Genomic DNA, 22,485 nt, shown 5'->3' with positions numbered 1-22,485 from the left:
GGAGGGATCGTGCTCGGCAAGGAGCGTTCGGTTGAGATCATCGAGGAGGGTAGAGGCGGTACGGTTCGTGTTCTCGTTTGCCTCCATCGCTGCTCCGTTGGTTGCTCCGTTGCTTCGTTGAGATCGTCGCTAGGGTTCGTCATGAATCTTGAAACTTCGAGGAAGTGAGGACCGTCGGTATTTATTCGTCAAAAAGAAGCGCTCTACTCTTGCCCCACGGTGGGCGCCAATTGTTTGTACTGGGGATTGCACAACACTAAATAAATATCGATTTTAGGGGAAAGAGTGAAGTTTGTTCTTTATTAACGATAAGGATGCGAGGTCGTCACTAAAACGAGCCAAGATCGTGCTCGTCAGTTCACAGGAGAACTGACAAGTGAGTCACGACGAGCTCGGAAGCTAACAGGAAATTGTATAGAAAATAACAACAATGTTTTAGACGCAAAGTATTGCTCTCTGTGTATTGTTCGAGGGTCTGATCCCCTTCTCCAATGAGTACTGTTTCTTTATATAGTGGACTGTAGACCGAGGGTTTTCTAGGGTTCCCATCGTGAATTCCCGAGATTGCCCTTTACGGATTATTAATGTCTTTCATCTGATTTCGTCGGGCCAAAATCACAGAACTTATCTTGTTGGGCCGAGTGGCATATTGGAGCGCAGCCCATGTCCAACAATAGTCCCCCCCTTAGTCCGGAGAGCGGCAGTTCTTCTGCGATCAACGGGCGTGCTTGAAATTCTGTTAATATGCCTGCTCGGCACAGATCGTCTCGGATTGCTTGTGAGATTGCTGATGATCGGCAATCAGCAAGACTCCACAGTTGGAGATCGTCACGGTGCTGATGATGTGGAATCGGACAGGGGTCACCGCAATGACTTGACTTTGAGCGGGTTCGATCGATCTTGCTGGGCGTCGTTGAGGATCCCTGCACGAGAGAGTGATCTAGGTGAGATCAGCAGATTTAATGATTTTAGGGGGATCGAAGATCGGCCGATTGAGATANTTTATATAGTGGACTGTAGACCGAGGGTTTTCTAGGGTTCCCATCGTGAATTCCCGAGATTGCCCTTTACGGATTATTAATGTCTTTCATCTGATTTCGTCGGGCCAAAATCACAAAACTTATCTTGTTGGGCCGAGTGGCATATTGGAGCGCAGCCCATGTCCAACATCTATGGAAAGAGCTTTGTTCTGTGTTTTCCTTCTATGGAACTTAAACAAGCGTGGGTCTATATTGTGAGGGGAGATCTGTGTAAAAAGATTAAGATAGATGAAGTGCCATGTGAATTTCAGTCCTCTCTCTATGTTCCCAGTTTGATCACCATTTCTTGAGAGACTTTCCATGAAGCGGGTGAAGAAGAACAAGTTTTTTACGAGTTTGATTTCAATTGTTGCTTTCTTGTTTTTTTTTTTTTTTTTTTTTTTNTTGTAATTCAATAAAACTTGTTTGATTTCCACAAGCTTTCCACCTATCAGAACACACTTTGGATACAAGCTTCCACCTATCTGACATCTTTAGAAATGGGTTTAGAACTTCCGATGTATATGCATAGCCTAGCTCGGTTGCTTAAACCCTGCAGACATCCATATTATAAGAATATTTATCATGTAAGTATCCAACCTCAATTTTTTACAAGTAAAGAACAGTGTCTTATATGTATGCATAAAGAGAATCAAGAAAAAAAATAAATAAAGATTAAATCCAGAGAATAATCACCTGATGTGTACATGTAGAGTTTGACATAGCTGATGCCATTTAATTTTACAGTTCTTGAAAATATGCTTTAAATAGACCAAATATTATTTCGGCGCCTACAGATTGAGTATTGAGTTGTAATCGTTTCTAGAACCGTTCTATGTACTCCTTATTGGATTCTAATTGAAGATAATCATTGTTCATGAGTTCGTATTAACAACAATCTATCAGAATCACAACAAGATGCCCGCTTTCACATAAATTACATAGCTAATGTATTCTTGTACGATTCAGGCTTGAATCGATTCACAAAAACAGCTCACAAATCACTCTCGAATTAATTGTATAAAAATATTCACTATTTTTAGAATTATACTATAAAATTACCCCAACTACATAAATTATCTAACATTAAAATTGATTTTATCCGAACTAGATTCATTACCCAATAATTTCCAATACTTTTCTTTTATTTTGTTGACTATATTCATTACCTTAAAAGAGAGATTTTAGCTAGTTATCCATATTTGATCCTTTTAACACTCTCTGACTCTCATCTCCATGGATCTAATTAAATTATGATTTGTTGAGAAAATAAATATCATAGTCTTCTAGTTTGATGTATCGTCATATGGAATTTTAGTAACTGCTAAAGCGTATAAAATGTGTAATTTAATCAAAACTAAAATATAAATCAACTCAGTGCAAATTATATAAAGTTTTACCTTGAATCGGTCGATTTCAATCGGTTTAGTATATACATTATTGAACCATGTTTTCTGATAAAATTGAACAATGTCAATAGAATAACAAAACCGACAATTATTATACCGAAACAAAATACTGTAACTGGTTACGGAGCCCTGGTTTACTGAGCCTTGATGGTGTCACTAAACCGGCTTGATTTAGATTACAACAGCACCGCGAGGTTCGACCCAATAAACCCGACACGTGTTAATGAATATATAATCAACGCGGTGGTGCCTGCACCTGAAAGAACCGGCGTGTGTCGTAGGAGAACATAGACAATTCTGCCTCGTCGGTTTACTTGAGGACGATCCCCAACGGCGTGAAGTCAGTGAGTTTTGGTGATCTTGGCTCTGTTTCGTGATCGATCCATAAGGTTTTCGGTTGATCTTGGCTAAACTTGTGGAATACTTTTCCTCCGCCGTAGATTGTCCAAGAAGAACTAGGGTTGAAGAGTTTTCTTTTGCCATGGTTTTGATGAACGTAAAGAATGATTTGGGAGTTTTGTTTTCTTATGGGAGTGTTGTTTCTTTCTTGGGAATGAAATCAAAAAGGTCATTTATATGGTGACTTGTGTGAGAAGGCAGCTAAAAATAACCTTGGAATGTTGTTGACAAACTGCTTTTTTAAGTTATTGGTGGTTGGAGATACTCTAAGAATGGAGTTACTCCAAAATGGAGTCAAAAATGAAGAAATGGGTTGGAGATTCTCTAAGTATATATTCTAGAAAAGTATTAATTTTAGTGGAAAATATATGACTTGGAGGTTTTCTTCTTTTTTTTTTTTCACATTTGTGCATGAATAAATGTTGTGAAATGTCTAGCAATTAGGAACATATACTATACATAAATACAAAAATTTGTTTAGCAAAAAAAATAGTTGTGCTAGTGCATGCCAGTTGAAAAATCCAGAACAGTCTAATTTGAAGATCTTGTAACGCAAAATATATATATATATATATACACATTGTTTTGTTTGGTTTGTGCCTATTTTGGGTTCGGACAAAACTTCAAAGACTCAAAATCCAGAGTTCTAAATAAAAACCTTAAGACTTACATAGTTGATGTCTAAACCATCTCAAACTATTAAGATGCCTTCAAACTTTTATATGAGACATATAACTTTTTTATATAAAGGTTTAGTGAGACTGAGACATATAACTTAATGCTGTAGAAGATTTCTTAAGAAATCAACATCGTTATTGAAGTGTATACATACATTTTTGAAAGCTTTGTAACTTGTAACTTGTAAGGCATGGTTGCAGATATTATTGGAGTAGCTATTTTACTTTTAAATTGAAAAGAAAATATATACGAACATATTAAATGTGTAACACTATATTAAGATTTTATAAATTTTTTTGCCATTGTGATTTGCATCATCATCTACTCGCAATGTAACTTACAATTACTGGTGAGCTCTTTTGTACAAAAAATCTGACACTCACACAAGTAACCGACTTGCTTCAAACCAAAACTAAAAAAATTATAACCTTTGAAAGAAAAAAAAAAACCAAACAAAAAAACAAAAGAGAGAAAGTATAGAACTTAATCAGAGATTTTGTTGACTCTTTTGTTTGCTTTTAGAGTTTTTCGCTTTGTCATCTTGGAAGATCTTGTTTGCAGAGAGGACAACAGGAGATTATACGAAGCCATTGATCTACACACTTTGAGTGGAACTTATGTGAACATGGAAGCTTCCTTACTTCTTCTTTGTCTTTATATTTTGTCAAACATATACAACACTCCTGCAAAATGCAAACCAAACCAAAGTCAAACTCTAGTCCATTTCAATCCTAAATTACATTAAACCGGGACTGGTTTAATCTGTGACACCTAATTGTGAAAGTGATATATCAAGATACTATTAGAAAGGATTCTTATTTTAAATAAGATTCACTGGTCAACGAAATGGATATAGATTGAATTTTGATTAAAAGGATTAGCACTTACTGGATCATCGGTTGTGGTAGCTGAATCTGAATCAGAATCAGAAGCATTTTCGTCTATTCGTTTGTATTTCCAACTAGGGAGACTAGAGATTTGGTCATCTGATGCTCCTCTCTCTGAGGATCCCATGTTCATGTTATATCCAAGGATGCTACTAACGAGAGGCACAAGGCAACAAAGGAAGAGGAAGAGAAGAAAGGGAAAGGAATAGCAGACAGCGTTCCAAGCTAGAAGACAAACGCATAAGACGTGAAGCTTGGGAGCATGGTGGAAAGAACCGAACCTAGAATCAAACACCCAAACATTCCCAATCACAAACCATATCGCAAAGAATAGCTCTAACGACGTTCTGCATTTGTTCATCAAATGAGATGACCTGAAATAACAACAGTTATAGATATCATCAGTACAACCTCAGGATCTTGTTGGATTCAGAACCAACAAAAGATAAAGATTTTGGGGAGTTTACCTTGTATCTTCTCTGCCTCTCTGTTGCTGCTCAACATCTCCAAGGACAAAACCAACATCTAGTTGACGATACCGACCATATAACAGCATGAGATTCAGAAGACATCCCACATCGTAACCCGTAATCCATAGCCTCACTGGCCAAATAGGTCTCTCTTCTTTAGAGATAGCTAGCGTGAGTGTTATCACAGTGAGCTGAACAAGCAGAGCAACGAGCTCAGACATCATCCAAACACTCGAATTGAAAGGATTAGAGCCAAGATCGGATCTTGAACCGTTCTGGTAGTGAAACACTCTTCTCAAGAAGATAAACCACCTAGCTCTAGACACCTTCATAGCCAACCTTATGTAAAACGAAGATGGAGGAGACCTCTCTTGATCATTATTACCAGCAGTAGTAACATGACTGTTATCGCCTCGAGGTGTGGAGTTTAACGAAGCAGACGATGAAATAGTGATGGAAATGTTACTGGAAGATAACTCCTCCGGCTGACTGGAATAACGTGTATTCATCGGAACTTTTTTTCAAGATTTTAAAACCTTCACAGGACAAACAAACAAACAAAAATTGCATAGAGAGAATCAAATTTTCTGAATGGTTTTATATAAGAGCACGTACATGGAACCACCGTAACTATAAAAACGAAAAGATCATGAAACAAACACATGAAAAAATAAAAGTCATGAAATTTTCATGGCCCAACAATAATAACAAAAACACACATGAAAATTCACTGAGGAATAAAATCAAATACCTTATCTGCAGCTCCGTACACGAACTCCACGATTTGCCCCAAAAAAAAGGAAGCTCTTTTACAAACGGAAACGTGATTTACCACAAACCCAAGTACTATTTGTAAATCGAAATTCAAACCCACGAACAAAAGGAGAAAAAGCAATAATTTTTTTTTTTTTAATTTGAGTGTGGAATGAAACAAGTTTGGAGGGAAGATCACGTTTCTAATTATAGGGAGAAGAAGATAGAAGAAAGTGTAGTGATTATGTCAGAGAAGGTGAAGAAGTTGGGCGAGAGATGGCGACCAAGAATCAAACCATAAAAATGGAATCTTTATATTTTATTCGAACCAAACTCTGTTTTTTTTTTTTTGGGTTTATGGCTTTGGTTTGAAGAATCAAAGAGAAGAAGAAGAGAACCGTTGGCCTAATCTTAACACCTGAGATCGAATTTTGTATACGAAGCAATGATTTTGTTTTTATAAGAGAGAGATAGCAACTGCTGCTGCTTCCAACCGCCAAAGCAGACCCTTCTCTCTCTCTTGAGAATTGTGAACAAAGGTAAAGATTGAGATTTTTCAATTTTCTTGTTTTGGTATTTATTATTATATCTTTCTTTATCGAAAGAAATGGATAAGAATAACATATCTCAATGAAGTCATCAATTTTTCAATTCACCATATCACTATCTTTTTTTCTTTTTTCTTGTTATAACAGAAAAATCCTCTCTTTTTGTTTTTTTTTTGGGATCATTTACCAAATATAGTAATATTGATAACCATATTTTATCTTCCTATGGTTCTTTTTATACTATGGTGGTAATGGGGTATATGATATAATAAAGAGGGATTTTCAAAAAATACCTTTTTATGTCAGTTTTCAAAAATACTCTCTTTTAATATATAAAATGACAAAATTATAAACCCTATACTCCAAATACTAAACTCTACCCTTAAAAACTATATCCTAAATGTAAAATAGAAAACTCTAACCTAAAAAAAAATTAAAAATTAATTTAATATATTATAATTGGGTAAAAGAGGGTAAAAATTAAAATGTTCAAAAAAATATATTTTTAAAAAAAGGTATCTAAAAAAGAGCATTTCTAACAAATTCTCTATAATAAAAATGATTAAAATATATAATTCTAAGCCAAATTATAATTTATAATAATTTGAAAATTTTTGATTTTTTATTGAACATGGATTGTTTTACTTTGTTTCATTGTTTTGAGGAAGTATATATATTAGGGCAGGTCGAAAAGCATAAAAAGAGCATGTATCGAAGAACCAAAAAAATGCTGGTGCCGGAAAGAACAAATGAAATAAACAAATATTATGACATGTATATATTTTGGCAACACAAAATAGAATAATTGGGCGGGTAACATTGGCGGAGGAGGAGGAGGATGTAACCGAAGGAGTGGGGATGGTTGGCTAACTAATCTCAACCATAAGAGTTTCTATCATTTACGTTCCTTTAGCTTTCTCTCCTTTTCCACGTTGTTATTCTCCCATTTTTTAATATGATCCGGATTATAAAATAGTGGTCAAGAGACTTATAAAATTAACCAATTTTGAATGAAATTTATAAATATTCAAAAATTCTAGAACCTTCAATTGATGTCGGAGGTCTTTGGTCAAGTAAAAATTTTATGCATGTAGAACTTATATAGATCGCGGGTCGCGGCTTTTGACATTTCTCGTTGTTGTTGTTGTAGTAAAACTAACCTTTTTTCTATTTTACATATCAATCCGATATAAGTTTGAAATTTCCGAGACTATGTAATTGACCTATGGCTCTATGGACATATGGTATATCCCTTAAAATAGTAAGTACTTATTAAAAGATGACACTGACAACACAAAATTCCAAAGTGTATTGTCAACTTTAATCTAACACAATTGTAATTCTTACCTATATAAAACAAAAAGATATAATTACGTTTCTGGATTCGTGTTAATTAACTCCATTATACTTTGTAATTAACAACTAACCACTAGTTAATTATGTATATACTCTATGATCTACACGTAGGAATTAGGATAACTTAACTAAATTGTAATGTCATTTCATGACGTAATTTCAAGGCTATATAGACCATGTCTTTTGCATACATATGTCGGCCTCGTCGAGACGTCGACGACAACAATTCAGGGACCAATGGAGAAATATAACTTAACGAACATGATTACTTTTGACATGAGAACAAAAGATCTCTATCCCACAACATTATATTGACCAATTATATATTTTTGGAAAGGAAGCAAAATCCAAAAACAACATCAAATCTTGACACGTGGCTTCACAAGAGTACACAAGAAACGTGGATTATTATTAGCTTTGAAATCGTCGCATTATCAGTTTTTTTGTCACACGGCTCTGACTCGCTTCTTTTGGTGTCATTATACTTCCGACATCACTTAAACTTATACTTAACCGTGTTCATCATATCATGTTTTTGTTCTAGTATGTAGTATACTTCCGAGTTCCGACATCCTTTAAACTAGTCTACAGAACATATCTAATTTTAGGAATATGTTTTTTGTTTTCTAATAGTCATGGTTTATAGACTTGCACAGCATAGTTACAACTTACAACTAACAACAATACATCCCACGTACAATTGGGCTTTGAGCCATCCCATAACACTATAACAGTAAACAGTAACTTCAATTAATAATAACAACATTTGTATACGCGCCATGGTTTGATTTGGCTTTCAGCCCTCTTAAGTCTTAACCGTCTAATAAAGCGGCATCATATTTGTTTGTTTTATTTTGTTTTCTGCTTTTGTTACGTAACATTTATCAGTAAAAGTATATGATCTTTGTGGTTTATCATAGCAAGGAAACCCTAGTATACCAAAAACCTTCTAAGGTTAATTTTATATTTAGGAATCAATATAAATTATAAGTCCAATAAAGTTACAATGTTTACAATATATAGTTACAATGAAAATACATCAAGTTATAACATTTCCGTCATCTCAATTCTAGATTCAACAGTTTTATTCGTATAACCTAAATTTATAAAAAAAAAAGAAGGGAACAAGAGTTATTAAAAAAAGAAAGAAAAAAAAACATTTACACGGTATCCCAAAAAGAATCAGAACTCATACAAATACAACAACAGGAGACAACAACAATTGAAATTTACTGCTACACATTTCTCTCCACACTATAAAAGTACAATCCCCAAAAAAAAAACACATCAATCAACACTTCAGTATCTCCCTTTTCACTCTCTCTACACTAATCCACATGATTCTTTCTTCCAATACAAAGCAGAAGCCATGGCAGAAGCACTTGAAGCTCATGATATCAAAGAAACCAAAATAAACAGCTAATTGATCTTCTTTGGATCATTCAGAACAAACTCTGCATACAGATCCTTCAAAGCAATCACCACCGTCGTTATCAACGGTCCCATTATCGCTCCCTGCAACAAACAACAACAATAAACATTACAAAATCGCCAATTTTTAGTTGCAAAGATCCAATCTTTTATTTGTGTTACCTCGAGAGCAGAAGGAAACAGAGTCACTCCACCAATGATACTTAGACCAGTAATGTAAGCATTAGACCCTGGAATGTCATCTTGAATCTCTGAAGCACCATACTCCATCAACACAAGATGAGCCACAGATAAAGTCACTGCAACAATGTATCTTCCTTCTAGCACCAGCTGCAATGCCGCTGGGATAGTGGCGAACCAGTAAGGGAAAATAGGTATCAGAGGGCTGATGAAGGCGAGAACAGTCGACATGTAAAGGAAATGTATATTGTACAGTCTAAACAACAGCCAAGTGAGACATCCTTGGAAGAAGGCGATTTCAGCTGTTGCTAATAGCACACCAGAGATGGCTAAGTCTAGGACTTCGACACATCTGTTTCTAGCGCTTGGATTGATCGGGAGCATGTTCATGACTTGCTCAGTAACACCACCTGATTCAGATGTGATAAGAATGTACAGAACCCAAATGAAAACCATCAACTGAGAGACAAAGTTAAAGAACTCAGCTGCTCCCCAGATAATCGAGGTTCCAATAGAGAAAACAAACTTAGCCCCTCCCCCAACAACAGATGCACTGCTTGAGAAAACACGTTGAGATACATCCATTCCTTTAACAGCAAAGCCTTTAGCTTTCTCTACTAAATCTTCTCTCGTGATGATAAGCTCCCTGAAGATCACATCAACCTCCGAGTATATCTGACTCCATTCTTTGTTCTTAACCCGAGTCCTCAAACTCATGAGCTTCTCTGTATAAGGAGACGGTTTTATAAGCGCAGTGGATGGAGTCGACGTGTTCTCAGGATGCCCGATCACAAAATGCTTAATCCCAGTGACTAACTCCGTCATATTATACTGCATTGCCAAACTATCAATCTGCTCAGAAACCGTTTCATAAAACTTCGTAGTATACATATCCACCATTCCAGGGACATCATTTTCATCCATCCATTGCTTAATCCCAATCTTCTCAGCGTAATTGCTCTCTTCAACATGAGACTTCAAAGAATAAACAGCATCTTTCCCTTCAACACCAATCTTATAAGAGAAGAAGATGACACCAGTCAATGATCCAACAATCATAAGCACAATCAAACCAATAGCAACAATTGTATTCAACCTCTTCATGATCCCTCTAGTGAAATAAGCAGTGAAATGACTTCTCCTGAAACTATTACTCCTCAGAGAAGAAACAGCAGAGAGAGTCGAATCAACGTTCTTGGAACTAAACAAAAACCCTAAAGAGAGTATCACAAGAGACCCAATTCCACCAATCCTCTCGTAAGCAATCACAAACACACCAAAAGAAACCAACCATTTAATCAATTTCGAAAACCCAGAACCGTTCTTCTTCCTTGTTCTCTTAGGTTTCGATCTCCTTAGAAAAACCCTAAAGCATAGGTTTTTAATATCAACGATGGAACCGATGAAGACGTTAAAAACAGAGACGGGAACAGCGAGAACAACTTCCGTTAACCCTAATTTCAAAGGCTCGCTCCAGAAATCAACAAGGGTTTCTTGAATACCTCGTAAAGGGATCGAACAAAGGATCGCCCATTGAATCGGTCTTAGATACTCTTGTAATAGCCTCCCGACGAAATACACAACACAAATTGCGAAAACGAGACCAGCGTGAGCCATTGCTATGTAAATAGCGAGACGGGCTTGTGAATCGGCGGATGATAAAGATGTTTTGTTGCTTGATGATTCTTCTCCCCCATCGCTTGGAGGTTTACGAGACGGTGGTGGCTCCGATGATGAAGAAGATGGAGGGTCTTGAGGTTTACGGGTTGAAGCGGAACGAAACATCTCTTGCCACGCGAGGTTCGTGGGGATCGAAGGTTTCGTCTCCGTGTCGTACGGGACCAATTCCATCAAATTGAATCCCTCCAAGTTACGATTTTTTGAAATTTCTTTGAAAAAGAGAGTTTTTTTTTTCTATTGAAGCTGAAGAGAGATGAATTGGAGAGAGAGAGAGAGAGANAGAGAGAGAGATGTTTCAGATAATTTATTTGTTTTTTTTTTTTGATTATTTTTATATTCTCAGATGATATTATTGAATGTTATGATTGAGACATTAATGGAGGAGAGAAACTATCTTAGTAAAGTTGTAATGACGGAAGTGCCCTAGCCGACGACATTGTCTGTAACCACGACTGCTCCAAATTCTTCTACTTTACTAATTTGATGGTCTAATTCTGGAATTAAATCGGTTAGAGAATAATCCAGATTGAACTTATTCGATATTTGAGATTTGTGTGACTTGGTTCAATTGACGACCGATCGATACAAGTTGTGTGAACTAAAATGCATGTCACATGCCTTGAACATGCATGACACAACACAACAAAGCAAAGATATCTCTCTAACGCAAGTCACAATCTAACACGTTCTCCTGTCTGTGTTTTATTGTGTATAATAGAAAGAAAAATTATTTATATACTTACTAACACACAAAACGTGATTACCATTTTTTTTTGGCACATAGTTGCATTTCTTGATTACAAAATTATACTATTATACCAAAATTTCGAATGAAGTTTTCTATCAGGAAATTTTTGTTGGGAAAGGATAATTTAAAAGCTTTAACATACGTATGATCAAGAGTTAATCCCAAATACAAAATTAGAAGAGTTTAATGTGCCTGAACTTGTAGCTCAATTGGTTAACCTCGATCACTAGTCATGAGTCATGAGGTCAAGTGGTAGCAGAGATTTGAAGAAGAAGAGATTAATGCATGAAACCTGAATTCTTCTATAAAACATATACAAAATCTTTAAAAAAAGTTCATTCTAATATTTTAATTTAGATGCTTTTTTTCTCTTTTGTTAAAGATACTTTTGTTTGGTTAGTTTAATTTTAGATGCTTTAAAAAAATTATTCCAAATCATTATGTTTTGATGAGATATGCCATCTCTGGAGTTTCTTCACCATCTATCTCATTAGACGGCTGGTACAGATCGGGGCAGACCACTTAACATATCAGGCTCATTCAAATGGGCCGTATCAATAAGGCTCGTAAAATTTTGTCTGCCTGTGAATTTACATACTTGTACTTGCATATATTTCACTTGTTCCGGTTCAAACAAATTTCGCCAAAAGGGATATACTTTTATGAACCAAACAGGACCCGGGGGACCTAACTATATCGGTGTTTATGTTGCAATCATAAAAAATATAGACAGAATTTAAAGTGGTGGATCCACAAATCTTAACATTTTATTAGTATAAGAGGTTAAATTTAGGAAAAGTTTATACAAAGATACGATGACGTTGCCATGCAATGCAAGCTTTTTCTGTTTTATTGCGTTAGGCCCCCCTCCAAAAGTGTTTGTTGAGACTTGGATATCTTGAAATTAAAGCTTCTCGTTTTATCGAGGTCAAGCGTACATGTTAAGTCACTTTTATTCGTAATATAGCTTTACGTATCAAATTTTTTCATCACTCAATTATAAACAAATTACTCATTATGTAGTGATGTGTTAACTTATACGTATGACACACCTAACGCAAGCTATTGCTATATTTTATCATTTGGCTAACTAACCCTACTTTCTCCTTTTTTTTTTTCTTGGTAGGTTGTGGAACTAATTAACGCTACTCTTTCCAAATATGACTATGAAGCAAACAATATTAGTGCTATGTTTCTACGAGCGTATGTTGCGTCTACAATGCAATATTTGTGAATTGTGATCACAAAATAGGTAGTTCATTAATGTCAAAAATACATACTAACACTTAAAATGAATTTATTTAACTTTGTTAGGTAGAGAGGCACTCTCGTAAATATAAAAAAATATACCGTTAAAAATCTCAATGTATTGCGCATTAAACCTCGTACCGATCTGATAAATTTGTTTTTTGATAAATGAAGCCACCAATTGGACGTTGAGGAAATCAACACGTGGCAACTTACACAATCGACAATTTTCACAAGAGAAACAAAAAAATCCCTCAAAATTTTCTTAATTTTCGAAAAAAATGAAAAATTAAAAAAGATATCGCAATGAAACTGCGTTTTCAAGCAAACTGCTAAATTGTTTTTTTTTCTTTCATCTCTCTCTCTCTTCTCTATAAGGGCTCTGCCTCTTCTACACCAGCCGAAACAATCATACCATGACATTAAAGTCCAAATTTTTTTAATACATTTTCGTATTTTTGATTTAAAGTAAAGTTTTTTTTTTTTTCCTCTCATCCATTAAAAATGGAAAATGTGATCTGGGTTTTTCATAGAAAGGATTGAAACAATTTTTGATTTTTCTTCTTCTTCTTCTCCTTGTGTGTGTAAATGGGTCTGTTTGATTCTTTGTTTGGAAAAGATGCAAGGAAATTTCTCAAAAGGAAAGATAGTGATGCTGCAGAAGCAGGTACGTGATTATTATTATTATGAATCTGTTTCATCATCTTCTTCATTTTACAAATTTTCCTAAAAAAAAGATCAGATTTTTAATTTGTAAAACACGATGCTTTTATTTTCACATTGTCTCTGTTCTTCATCTGCTTTGATCGGATTGTTAAGGGTTTGTTTCCGTTTTGGTTTGATCAGGTTTGATTGATCTGATTGTGTTTTTTTTTTTCTGTTTTCTTTTGATTTGCAGGAAGAGCTTTGGAGGAACTCAGAAGTTCTTTATACAATGAGCTTAAAACATCAGAAGGAGCTAAACGGCAACAACAGAGATTTTGTGGACCTGTTGTTGCAATGTCCTTCAATTTCATTGTTGCTGTTGGAATCATCCTCGCCAATAAACTAGTAAATCCGAAATTACAAATTCCTGTTGTTCTCTGTTTTGGCCATGTCATAGTCATTGTATGGTTGAATTTTGCAGGTGATGGGAAGAGTTGGATTCAATTTTCCAATCTTTCTAACATTGATTCACTATACTGTTGCTTGGATTCTTCTAGCTTTCTTCAAGTCTCTCTCTTTGCTTCCAATGTCTCCTCCATCAAAGACTACACCTTTCTCCTCTCTCTTCTCTCTTGGAGCTGTCATGGCCTTTGCTTCTGGACTCGCTAATACCAGTCTCAAACACAACAGGTTCGTAGCTCAATCCATAAACTTTGCAATTGACCTTTAATAACTCTGTTTCAGATTTAAAAGCTTTTGTTTTTTTGTTTCCAGCGTTGGATTCTATCAGATGGCTAAGATCGCAGTGACACCAACGATTGTTCTTGCAGAGTTTGTTCTTTTCAAGAAAACCATCTCTTCCACAAAGGTTTTTTTTACTTGAGTTTTATGACATTTCAACACTTATGCATCATGACATATATTTTGGTGCTTACTCTGTTTTGGGGTTTTGTTTTGTCCTATCGCAACAGGTCATGGCATTAGCTGTAGTATCCCTAGGGGTGGCAATTGCGACAGTGACAGATCTAGAATTTAATTTGTTTGGCGCATTGGTAGCTGTTGCTTGGATTATCCCAAGTGCTATCAATAAAATCCTCTGGTCTAATCTTCAGCAACAAGCTAATTGGACTGCCCTAGCGTAAGATATACTAATTCTCTAGGTCTCTTTTACTTTTTTTACTTATGGCTTAAGCAATACAAGTCTCTTAAAATTAAACTCTTTATTGAACGTAGATTGATGTGGAAGACAACACCATTTACCGTCTTCTTCTTATTGGCTCTCATGCCATGGCTTGACCCACCTGGAATTTTACTGTTCAAATGGGATTTAGGTAACTCTTCTGCAATCCTCATCTCGGCTCTTCTCGGCTTTCTCCTCCAATGGTCTGGTGCACTAGCTCTCGGGTTAGTCTTTTCTTCTTTTCTTCGGTTTAAAGATCAGTCTTGAGTTCATAAAACGTTAGTGTGGATTTGGTTTGGTTCTTCGGTTTACATTTCATACCACCATACCTAGGCTAGAGTACTAAAGTTGTTGTTTCTTATTTACAGTGCAACGTCGGCAACATCTCATGTAGTATTAGGGCAATTCAAGACATGTGTGATCTTGCTTGGAGGTTACGTTATCTTCGGGTCCGATCCTGGCTTCATCAGCATCTGCGGCGCTGTGGCAGCTCTTGTCGGCATGTCTGTCTACACGTGGCTCAATCTTCCGGGGAAATCAATCGATCACATCTCGAGCAAGCAGCTTCCAAAACAAAACATAACCATTTCAAAACCTAAAGCCGAGGCTGACGACGGAGGAGGAGAGACCGGAGTAGCCGTAGTTTCTATTGATCCAATTCACTCCAAGACTACAACTGCAAATATCGTATAGCTTTTATATTTTTGTTAGATGCCAAAGATTAAAAAAAAAAAAAAAAGAGTTTAGCTTGTAACAATGGTTTAATCTTGAACTAGCTTAGTAAATAATAAAATACAGATTTTGATTTATTAATGTGACATGTTTATATATATTGGTCTGACTGGTGATTGACATATATAGAAAAAAATATAAAATCAATTTTATATTATTTACTTAATTCATGTAGGTTATAGTTTTGGAGTATAACTGGATCTTTTTGTAATCTGTGGTCTAATTAGTAAATACTTAAACCTTATGGTGGACAGTTTGTGTAATTTCAAGAACGTTAATGTACTAAAGTGAAATTATACAGAACCGGGTAATCGGTATAAAACCGGGATGATCCGGATCTGGATCCGAACCCGGTTTTGTGCGAGACTTCCCACTGTTGTCGTTAACAAAAAATCTTTCATCTCAGAACGTTTTTTCTCGATTTGCGTTGCGACTTTTATAAATTGTTTCTCTGTACGACGGCGAGTGGGATTATAAAAGGACTGACTCAGTGAGTCGACGATCGAGTAAGCGTAGAGATGGGGATGGGAAGTAACGGCGAATTGAAGTATGAGATCTCTCAGAACGCGTACATCAAACTCGTTCTCCACTCGCTGCGACACAAGACGGCGGCGGTCAACGGAGTCTTAATCGGAAGAGTCAGCCCGAAGGACGACGGAGTTGTAGAGATCTCAGATTCTGTGCCGCTCTTTCACTCTAACCTCGCTCTCCTCCCTCCTCTTGAGATCTCCCTCATCATGGTCTGTATCTCATCTTCTTCTTCTTCTTCTTCCTGATTTGAATTGAATTGATCTTGTTAGCTCTGAAATTGAATTCTGAAAGAGACTATGATCTGACTGTGTTATTATAGATATTGAATTACGGAATTTGGAATTTTTTAGTTCGTGTACTTGAAATGTGATTGTAGCTGTGTATGCTATCATTAGCAAGTTCTTGTTGTTGATGCTCAGTGAAGTGTTACTGTGTAAAATTCAGATCTTGAATTGTTTGATCTGTAACTGTGTTTGTTAGAGATTCGTGGCAGATGAGAAGATTCTAGCATTGTTTTTACATGATCTGAGATTCTGAACTTATGGATTTCAGAATCAGTTTAAAGAAAAAACTTACGGATTCAAGTATATTTTTGTTGTGGTAGATTGAGGAGCATTACGTGGCTCAAGGTTTGAGTATTGTTGGATACTTTCATGCGAACGAGAGGTTTGATGATGTTGAGCTCTGTGGTGTGGCTAAGAACATTGGTGATCACATCTCTCGCTATTTCCCTCAGGCACCAATTCTCTTGGTGAATCTCTTATCCTTTACTTTAAAGTACAGGAGTTTCTTGAATTACTAGGCCCAACCATCTTATGTTGCACCTGTTTGCTATTTGTAGTTGAACAGCAAAAAGCTTGAAGCCTTGTCAAAGGGTAAAGAGCGAAGCCCAGTGATGCAGGTTGGTATTTCTAATCACAGCAAATGTTTTAAAAGCTAGGGATAGCATAGATATGAGATTTAGAAGTTAGTCAATTTAGTAAGAGTTTGTGCAGTTAAATTATGGTTTTGGTATATTGTTATGCAAATATAAGATCAAGAGAAAAAAAATGTGAAAGACTTAGAAGCTCGACTTTTGTAATATTTGGTAACTTATTGTTGATCCCGGCTCTTGTCTCATTGTTGCATTCATTATTCTTTTAGTTGCACCTTAAGCTTACTTTATAAGATATAAAACATGACTAGACTAGCTAGCTAATTACAGTTCCACACAGTCTACTTCAATCGTGCTAGCAAGTAGCAACTGTCTTGACGTCAAGCGTACATTGTTATTTAGATCAAAAGTTTTCTGCTTGATGCAATCTTTTGCAGCAGTTAAAAAGATCTATTTATCTTTTTAATTGGTTTAGTGATAATATATGTTGTATCTGTATGCTAGCTATGTGTGAAGGATGCTTCTAAGAACTGGAGAGTGGTTGGAGCAGATGGAGGAAGCAAGCTACTCTTGAAAGAGCCATCGGCCAATGTAGTTTTGTCAGATTACATCTCATCTGAGAAATGGAAGGACGTCACAGATGTTGATGATCATCTTGATGATGTTACCAAGTAAGTTAGATACGCCAACCATAAAAAGAAAAACCTATGACCTTTATGTATTAGATGGTAATATCTTACTTATATTCACTGTAATTGCAGGGACTGGCTAAACCCTGGACTTTTCAACTGAAGACGGGTATGCGATATAGCTAAGATAGACTTTTGCTTTTATCATCTCTCAGTCGAAAAACAAAAAATTCTCGGAGACCCTTGTTTAACATTTCCCTTGAATCTTGTTAAAGTATTATCCACTTACGCGACAGAGCTCATTATAAACCTTAGTTTTATCATTTGAATGATATCTTTTGGAGCTTGTCCTCGTGATCAATTTTCTTATCTCTTTGGTTGCATTTTGATTATATTAGTTGGAATGAAAGCTCTGCTTTATTTGGCTATTGTTCTTAAACTTACACAAAGTACATAGTTAAATACTGAAGAACATGAAATCAAATCTAGTGCTTTACAATTTACATTGCTTGAATTACTTTGAGTTGGTACACATTATAAACCTTAGTTTTATCATTTGAATGATATATTTTGGAGCTTGTCCTCGTGATCAGTTTTCTTATCTCTTTGGTTGCATTTTGATTATATTGAAAAGCTCTACTTTATTTGGCTATCGACTTACAAAGTACGTAGTTAAATACTGAAGAACATGAAACCAAATCTAGTGCTTTACATTGCTTGAATCCCTTAGCTCTTCATAGGGAGAGTTCTTACCGATTACCAAAGCCATTTCCGAGATCAACAATCACCCCTTTCAGGACAACGTTGCATCAATCTTAGAACACGGGACAACCTTTAACAACAACACCTTTGGCCGTTGGGCAATGGGCTAGAGGACAATGGTCTGTATTCTCAAGCCCCCACCAATCAGGTAAGCTTATATCATTGTTCTGAAATGCAAAGAATATCAACACTCCCATGATCGCAGTCCCTGCATCAAGCGCTGCAGAGAGGATATAGTTGTGCCTCGCCCACCAAGTTTTAAACCTCCTGAAGATGTAGTAGTTGAAGATAACCCCAACGATAGCCCAGGACCAGTAATGCACAGCCTTGGCTTGTGGCATTGCGCTTACTGCAGAGAAGATCAACGGAATATGGATCTGTTTTAGCCATTTCTTCTCTGGGAACTTCTTCGATAGATACCAGAAGGGAACTGGAGCGAGGAGACCGATAAGGAAGAACCAGTTCATCCCAGGGTAGATACCCTCTTTAGTAAACATTCTCCCTGGACCAATCACTCCCCATATGATCGATGCATTGTAGAACACTTCATCTCCAGGACAAGTCCATGGACTACCGACCGGGAGCAAATCCGTGTTACATATGTTCTCGACGGATGTAATGAGCCACCAGGTTGTTCCGAAGCAGACAGTTGATGCAACAACAGTCGCAACAAGCTGGACGATGAACATTGATCTTGGAGGAATCTTCATGTAGTGACCAAGCTTAAAGTCTCCTACAAAGTACAAGGCTTGAGACATACTGATGTATCCGTAAGTCTTGAAAGCGACATTGGCTAGTGGCCTTCCTGGATATAAGTACCCGATGATCAGTTCTGTTATAACATTAAGACCCATTTGCTGATTCGTAGTTGCTTGGATAACTCCGATAGGCAATGTGAAGAACAAGGCAATGGCGCAAGCGAGTATAAGACCCCACCATGGAAGCTGAAGCTGTTTGTCAAAGCCCTCACAAGCATAGAGTGCGAAAGCAAAGGAAATAATGAGAATCGTGACAAACCACCATTGAGGTACTGATTGATAATTCTTCTTCATCAATCTCGAATGCACATCTCCGTACTTGTCCTTTGTTGCTGTCTTTGCCTTCTTCCACATTCCCCATATGAACCTTAAGATACAAAACACAAAAGAAGCTTAGAGGGGGAGAGTCATAATCAAATCAGTTATACAAAAGATGTAGAAAGATCCTTACTTACTTTCCATCATACAGGGCGACATGAGAGATGGTAGCAAATAGAGAACCGAAACTGAGTCCATAGAGCAAAGCAAACATCACACTCAAATAGAGCTTGCTGTAATCGTTGTAAGCTTCAAGATTGATATCGAAGTTCTTCTCATTGAGGATACGGGTAATGTTATAGGAATGTCCAGTATGATCAAAGGTTTGTGAAGTGTAGAAAGGAAACTTCTGTGCATCATAAGCATTAGTCCAGTAGAAGATAGGTAGAACAATGTATAAGAAGATGAAGAACCCGGCAAAGAAATTGGCAATGGCAAAGAATGGTACAGCCAATGGACTGCCTAAGAAACCAGCAACTGTAGACCAGTCAAGACCAAACGAACCAATTCCTAAACCTCTGAGCCCCGAGCCGATTATCTGAGCGGTCACTGAGCTTTTCCATATCCAGCAAACAAATGAAATTGCGGAAATGGAAGGGAAAAGGTATCCAGGGATTATGTAGTAAGCAAAGCTGATGCTGAAGACAATGAGGAAGAATCTTAGCCTTGTTTGTTGCCCTTTTTGTAAATCCTCCTTCTCGTGTAAAGCTCTGTTACAACATAGCCAATAAACAAAAGCCGGATTAAGACTTGAGATAAAGCAAATGTAATTTGGTAAAAAAGAGTCACATATATATATTCGGATCAAAACAAACCTAAAGAGTGAGACTTGAACCAGATTGGACGGCCACCACATATACGGCGAGTCCACGAGGAACTTCCTGAAAAGTCCAGCCCATCCATATCCCAACAACTGCAAAGGAAACGATTGTTAAAGACCACAATCAAGATTTTAAGACATAACCCAAAAAATAAGAACTTATAACTGCAAGAAAATAATCAAGATTCATTAAAAAAAAATAATTAACATATATTCATAAAGCAAAAAAAAAAATCTAAATTTTAAGATTTCAAACTGGGAGAAAATAATTATAGAAACATAAAGATAATAGCTATTTTTTTTTGGCTTCTGTTTATATCCACCCATTAATAACAGAAAGATATAACAATTTTGAAGACATGTAATAAAAATATATACCTGAGTAGTTTGTGTGAGCAACATCGCCGCAGCAACATTGAGTTGACGGTGGTAAAATGCTTTAACGATGGTAATAATATTCGTGGCGTAAGCTCCACCAGCTCCTGTATTAGCAAATATAGTAATGAGGACGTGTTCCTTCATACTGAACGGACCAGGGTTCAACGACCACGACCAGTTCGTCCCGGGGAACCCGAATTTCTTGGTCGGAAGCGTCGCAGCCATGAGTTTCCCGAGGGGAAGGGTCACGATCTGAGCCGCAACGGAAGACACCCAAAGCTGGTTTGACCGGAAACTAAAGAACTGGTTCACGAACGCAAGCAATATGCAAGAGAGAAGTCCAAGAAACCATGTCCGAAACGTTAGAACCGGTATTGATGGATCGTCGGTTATCGGTACAGTTAACCGGACTTCTTCAATCGGGTTATCGTTCTCATCCTCCTCCTCTTCTTCTCCTGCACGTTAACAAGTTACAATGTAAAAGAATGGAAACAAAACCGGAATAAACCGAGAGAACAGAGAGATATGTTACCGTTGATTATGATCTTGGACTCGTGTTTATCGTCGGATGGTTGTGGTTCATCGAAAACGGTCGTCATTTGTTATGTCTTCAAGCTCCTTTTTCCCGTCTTTCACGATGGTTTTATTGTCGAAATCGAGGTTTGTCTCCGGCGACGGTGACCGGACTTTCTAGCCCTCGATAAACCAGCCGGAAGTTTAAAAAAGGAGCCTGAAAAAAATTAAAGATTACGATGACGTTTTTATCAAGCCCAAAAGCAATTGTGTGTGAGTATTACTTCATTTTATAGAAAGACTTTACACCACATGAATCTTTTTTTTTGTTTTTACCGTTTTACTATAATTAAGGTTACGAAGGCCGTAAAATAAGGATCCGTTTTCTTTGGGTTTTTTTGAAACTGTTTAATTTTTTTTTTTGACTTTTACTGATTCAGAAATTAGTAAACTGTTTTTGAATCTTGAACACGGTCAGCTCTAGATTCTATGTTTAATCAAAAGTATCTTAATTGAATCATATAGACTGGAATCTTATCAAAAATACTTGCACACAGTAAGAAGAAAAAAAATAGAAAAAGAAAAGAGAGTACATATGCAAAATTTAAGTATAGGAAAAAGATAGCGATGATGAGGACATATACTGATATACATACTCTATAAATGAAGCATAAAAATCCTTGATAATTAAGAGGTTGAGACTTGAGACCTATTGAAACCTAACATTCTTGAGACAGGCCATGGTCATGTCAATTACGCTTGCTAATGTATCTCTGAATTCAGGTCTATGTTAACTGAAAAGTTAGTAGTTAAGCTATATATATTTCAACAATTCAGTTTTGATGTTTTCGAGTTTCCAAAAATTGTTTTGTTATTGAAAATATACTAACAAGTATAATATAAAGGTTATTTATCTACTTACTAAAACCAGCATTTAGTTTTAGCTTCTTCTCTTTTTCCTTGTTCCATTATTTGAGTGGTACATTCATGTTCTCCCAAATTCGTCACCAAATTTGAATATCATGTTCTTAACAATATCCTATATACCGAATTAAAAAAACTACGAAAATGAAGTGAAAATGGACTACAAACCCGGCCTAACTAAATATTATATGATAATTCAGTTTGATCTAAACTTTGTAAAATTTCGATGAATGTAAATAAATCTTAATAATCATAGGAAAATTACTAGCAAGAAACCTATTGACCCCAGAAAAAGAGAATTTATACATCGTATAACATAACAAATATAAGGTTTTGAAGTTTTATGTGGGAACTTACTTGTGAATTCTCTACTCGTGGTTAGGTCATGAACACAAACCGTAACTCGCAATCACACGGCTTTAGAGAATAGTGTAAAGAGATCCACCAAGAAGATATTATGGCATATTTATAGGATGAGAAGAAAATATTTATTCTAGCTCCAGGATATCTTTTATTGCAGTTATTGCAGATTCTTCTGTTTCTATAAATAGATTCCCGAATCGTTAGCGTTTTGACTTTTTGATTCTATTTTCTATTTTTGTAAAAAAGTCCATG

General features: G+C 36.3%; 6 protein-coding genes and 1 pseudogene across 7 annotated transcripts in view; 3 read left to right on the top strand and 4 right to left on the bottom strand.

The window, feature by feature from the left end:
- Positions 1–1,330, top strand: part of LOC104755461 (putative F-box protein At1g58090) — a 6,810-nt gene extending 5,480 nt beyond the window's left edge. Inside the window, exon 2 of the mRNA XM_019231182.1 lies at positions 1,169–1,330. Within this exon, the coding sequence (XP_019086727.1) occupies positions 1,169–1,330 (162 nt within the window). The remainder of the gene's footprint in view (positions 1–1,168) is intronic.
- On the bottom strand, positions 2,563–2,911 carry LOC104732627 (annotated as a pseudogene).
- On the bottom strand, positions 3,757–6,164 carry LOC104732616 (E3 ubiquitin-protein ligase At1g12760). The gene is made up of 4 exons (XM_010452181.2): positions 5,614–6,164; positions 4,860–5,398; positions 4,394–4,766; positions 3,757–4,188 (listed from the first exon to the last, which is right to left on the bottom strand). The coding sequence occupies exons 2-4, from the start codon at positions 5,369–5,371 to the stop codon at positions 4,042–4,044; spliced, it is 1,032 nt and encodes a 343-aa protein (XP_010450483.1). The 5' UTR covers positions 5,372–5,398; positions 5,614–6,164; the 3' UTR covers positions 3,757–4,041.
- On the bottom strand, positions 8,651–11,082 carry LOC104732607 (transmembrane protein 245-like). The gene is made up of 2 exons (XM_010452173.1): positions 9,113–11,082; positions 8,651–9,034 (listed from the first exon to the last, which is right to left on the bottom strand). The coding sequence occupies exons 1-2, from the start codon at positions 10,979–10,981 to the stop codon at positions 8,939–8,941; spliced, it is 1,965 nt and encodes a 654-aa protein (XP_010450475.1). The 5' UTR covers positions 10,982–11,082; the 3' UTR covers positions 8,651–8,938.
- On the top strand, positions 13,139–15,444 carry LOC104732600 (uncharacterized membrane protein At1g06890-like). Its single transcript, XM_010452162.2, has 7 exons — positions 13,139–13,473; positions 13,705–13,856; positions 13,933–14,141; positions 14,226–14,319; positions 14,423–14,589; positions 14,685–14,855; positions 15,000–15,444. The coding sequence occupies exons 1-7, from the start codon at positions 13,395–13,397 to the stop codon at positions 15,322–15,324; spliced, it is 1,197 nt and encodes a 398-aa protein (XP_010450464.1). The 5' UTR covers positions 13,139–13,394; the 3' UTR covers positions 15,325–15,444.
- Positions 15,745–17,758, top strand: LOC104732592 (ER membrane protein complex subunit 8/9 homolog). The gene is made up of 5 exons (XM_010452154.1): positions 15,745–16,103; positions 16,499–16,645; positions 16,736–16,795; positions 17,273–17,439; positions 17,530–17,758. Exons 1-5 carry the CDS (start codon positions 15,882–15,884, stop codon positions 17,558–17,560), a joined length of 627 nt encoding a protein of 208 aa, XP_010450456.1. The 5' UTR covers positions 15,745–15,881; the 3' UTR covers positions 17,561–17,758.
- LOC104732578 (oligopeptide transporter 1-like) lies at positions 17,984–22,358 on the bottom strand. Of its 2 annotated transcripts, XM_010452147.2 has the most exons (6): positions 22,228–22,358; positions 20,966–21,163; positions 20,434–20,888; positions 20,051–20,148; positions 19,373–19,945; positions 17,984–19,284 (listed from the first exon to the last, which is right to left on the bottom strand). In XM_010452147.2, the coding sequence occupies exons 2-6, from the start codon at positions 21,030–21,032 to the stop codon at positions 18,213–18,215; spliced, it is 2,265 nt and encodes a 754-aa protein (XP_010450449.1). In that variant the 5' UTR covers positions 21,033–21,163; positions 22,228–22,358; the 3' UTR covers positions 17,984–18,212. The 2 variants fall into 2 exon arrangements, with proteins under 2 accessions (XP_010450449.1, XP_010450442.1); XM_010452140.2 differs by lacking the exon at positions 22,228–22,358 and having other exon boundaries at positions 20,966–21,224.

Source organism: Camelina sativa, chromosome 2, assembly GCF_000633955.1.
Source record: "Camelina sativa cultivar DH55 chromosome 2, Cs, whole genome shotgun sequence".
NCBI lineage: Eukaryota > Viridiplantae > Streptophyta > Magnoliopsida > Brassicales > Brassicaceae > Camelina > Camelina sativa.
Note: the sequence above shows the minus strand (reverse complement) of the source record. Positions and strands in the feature narration are given on the sequence as shown.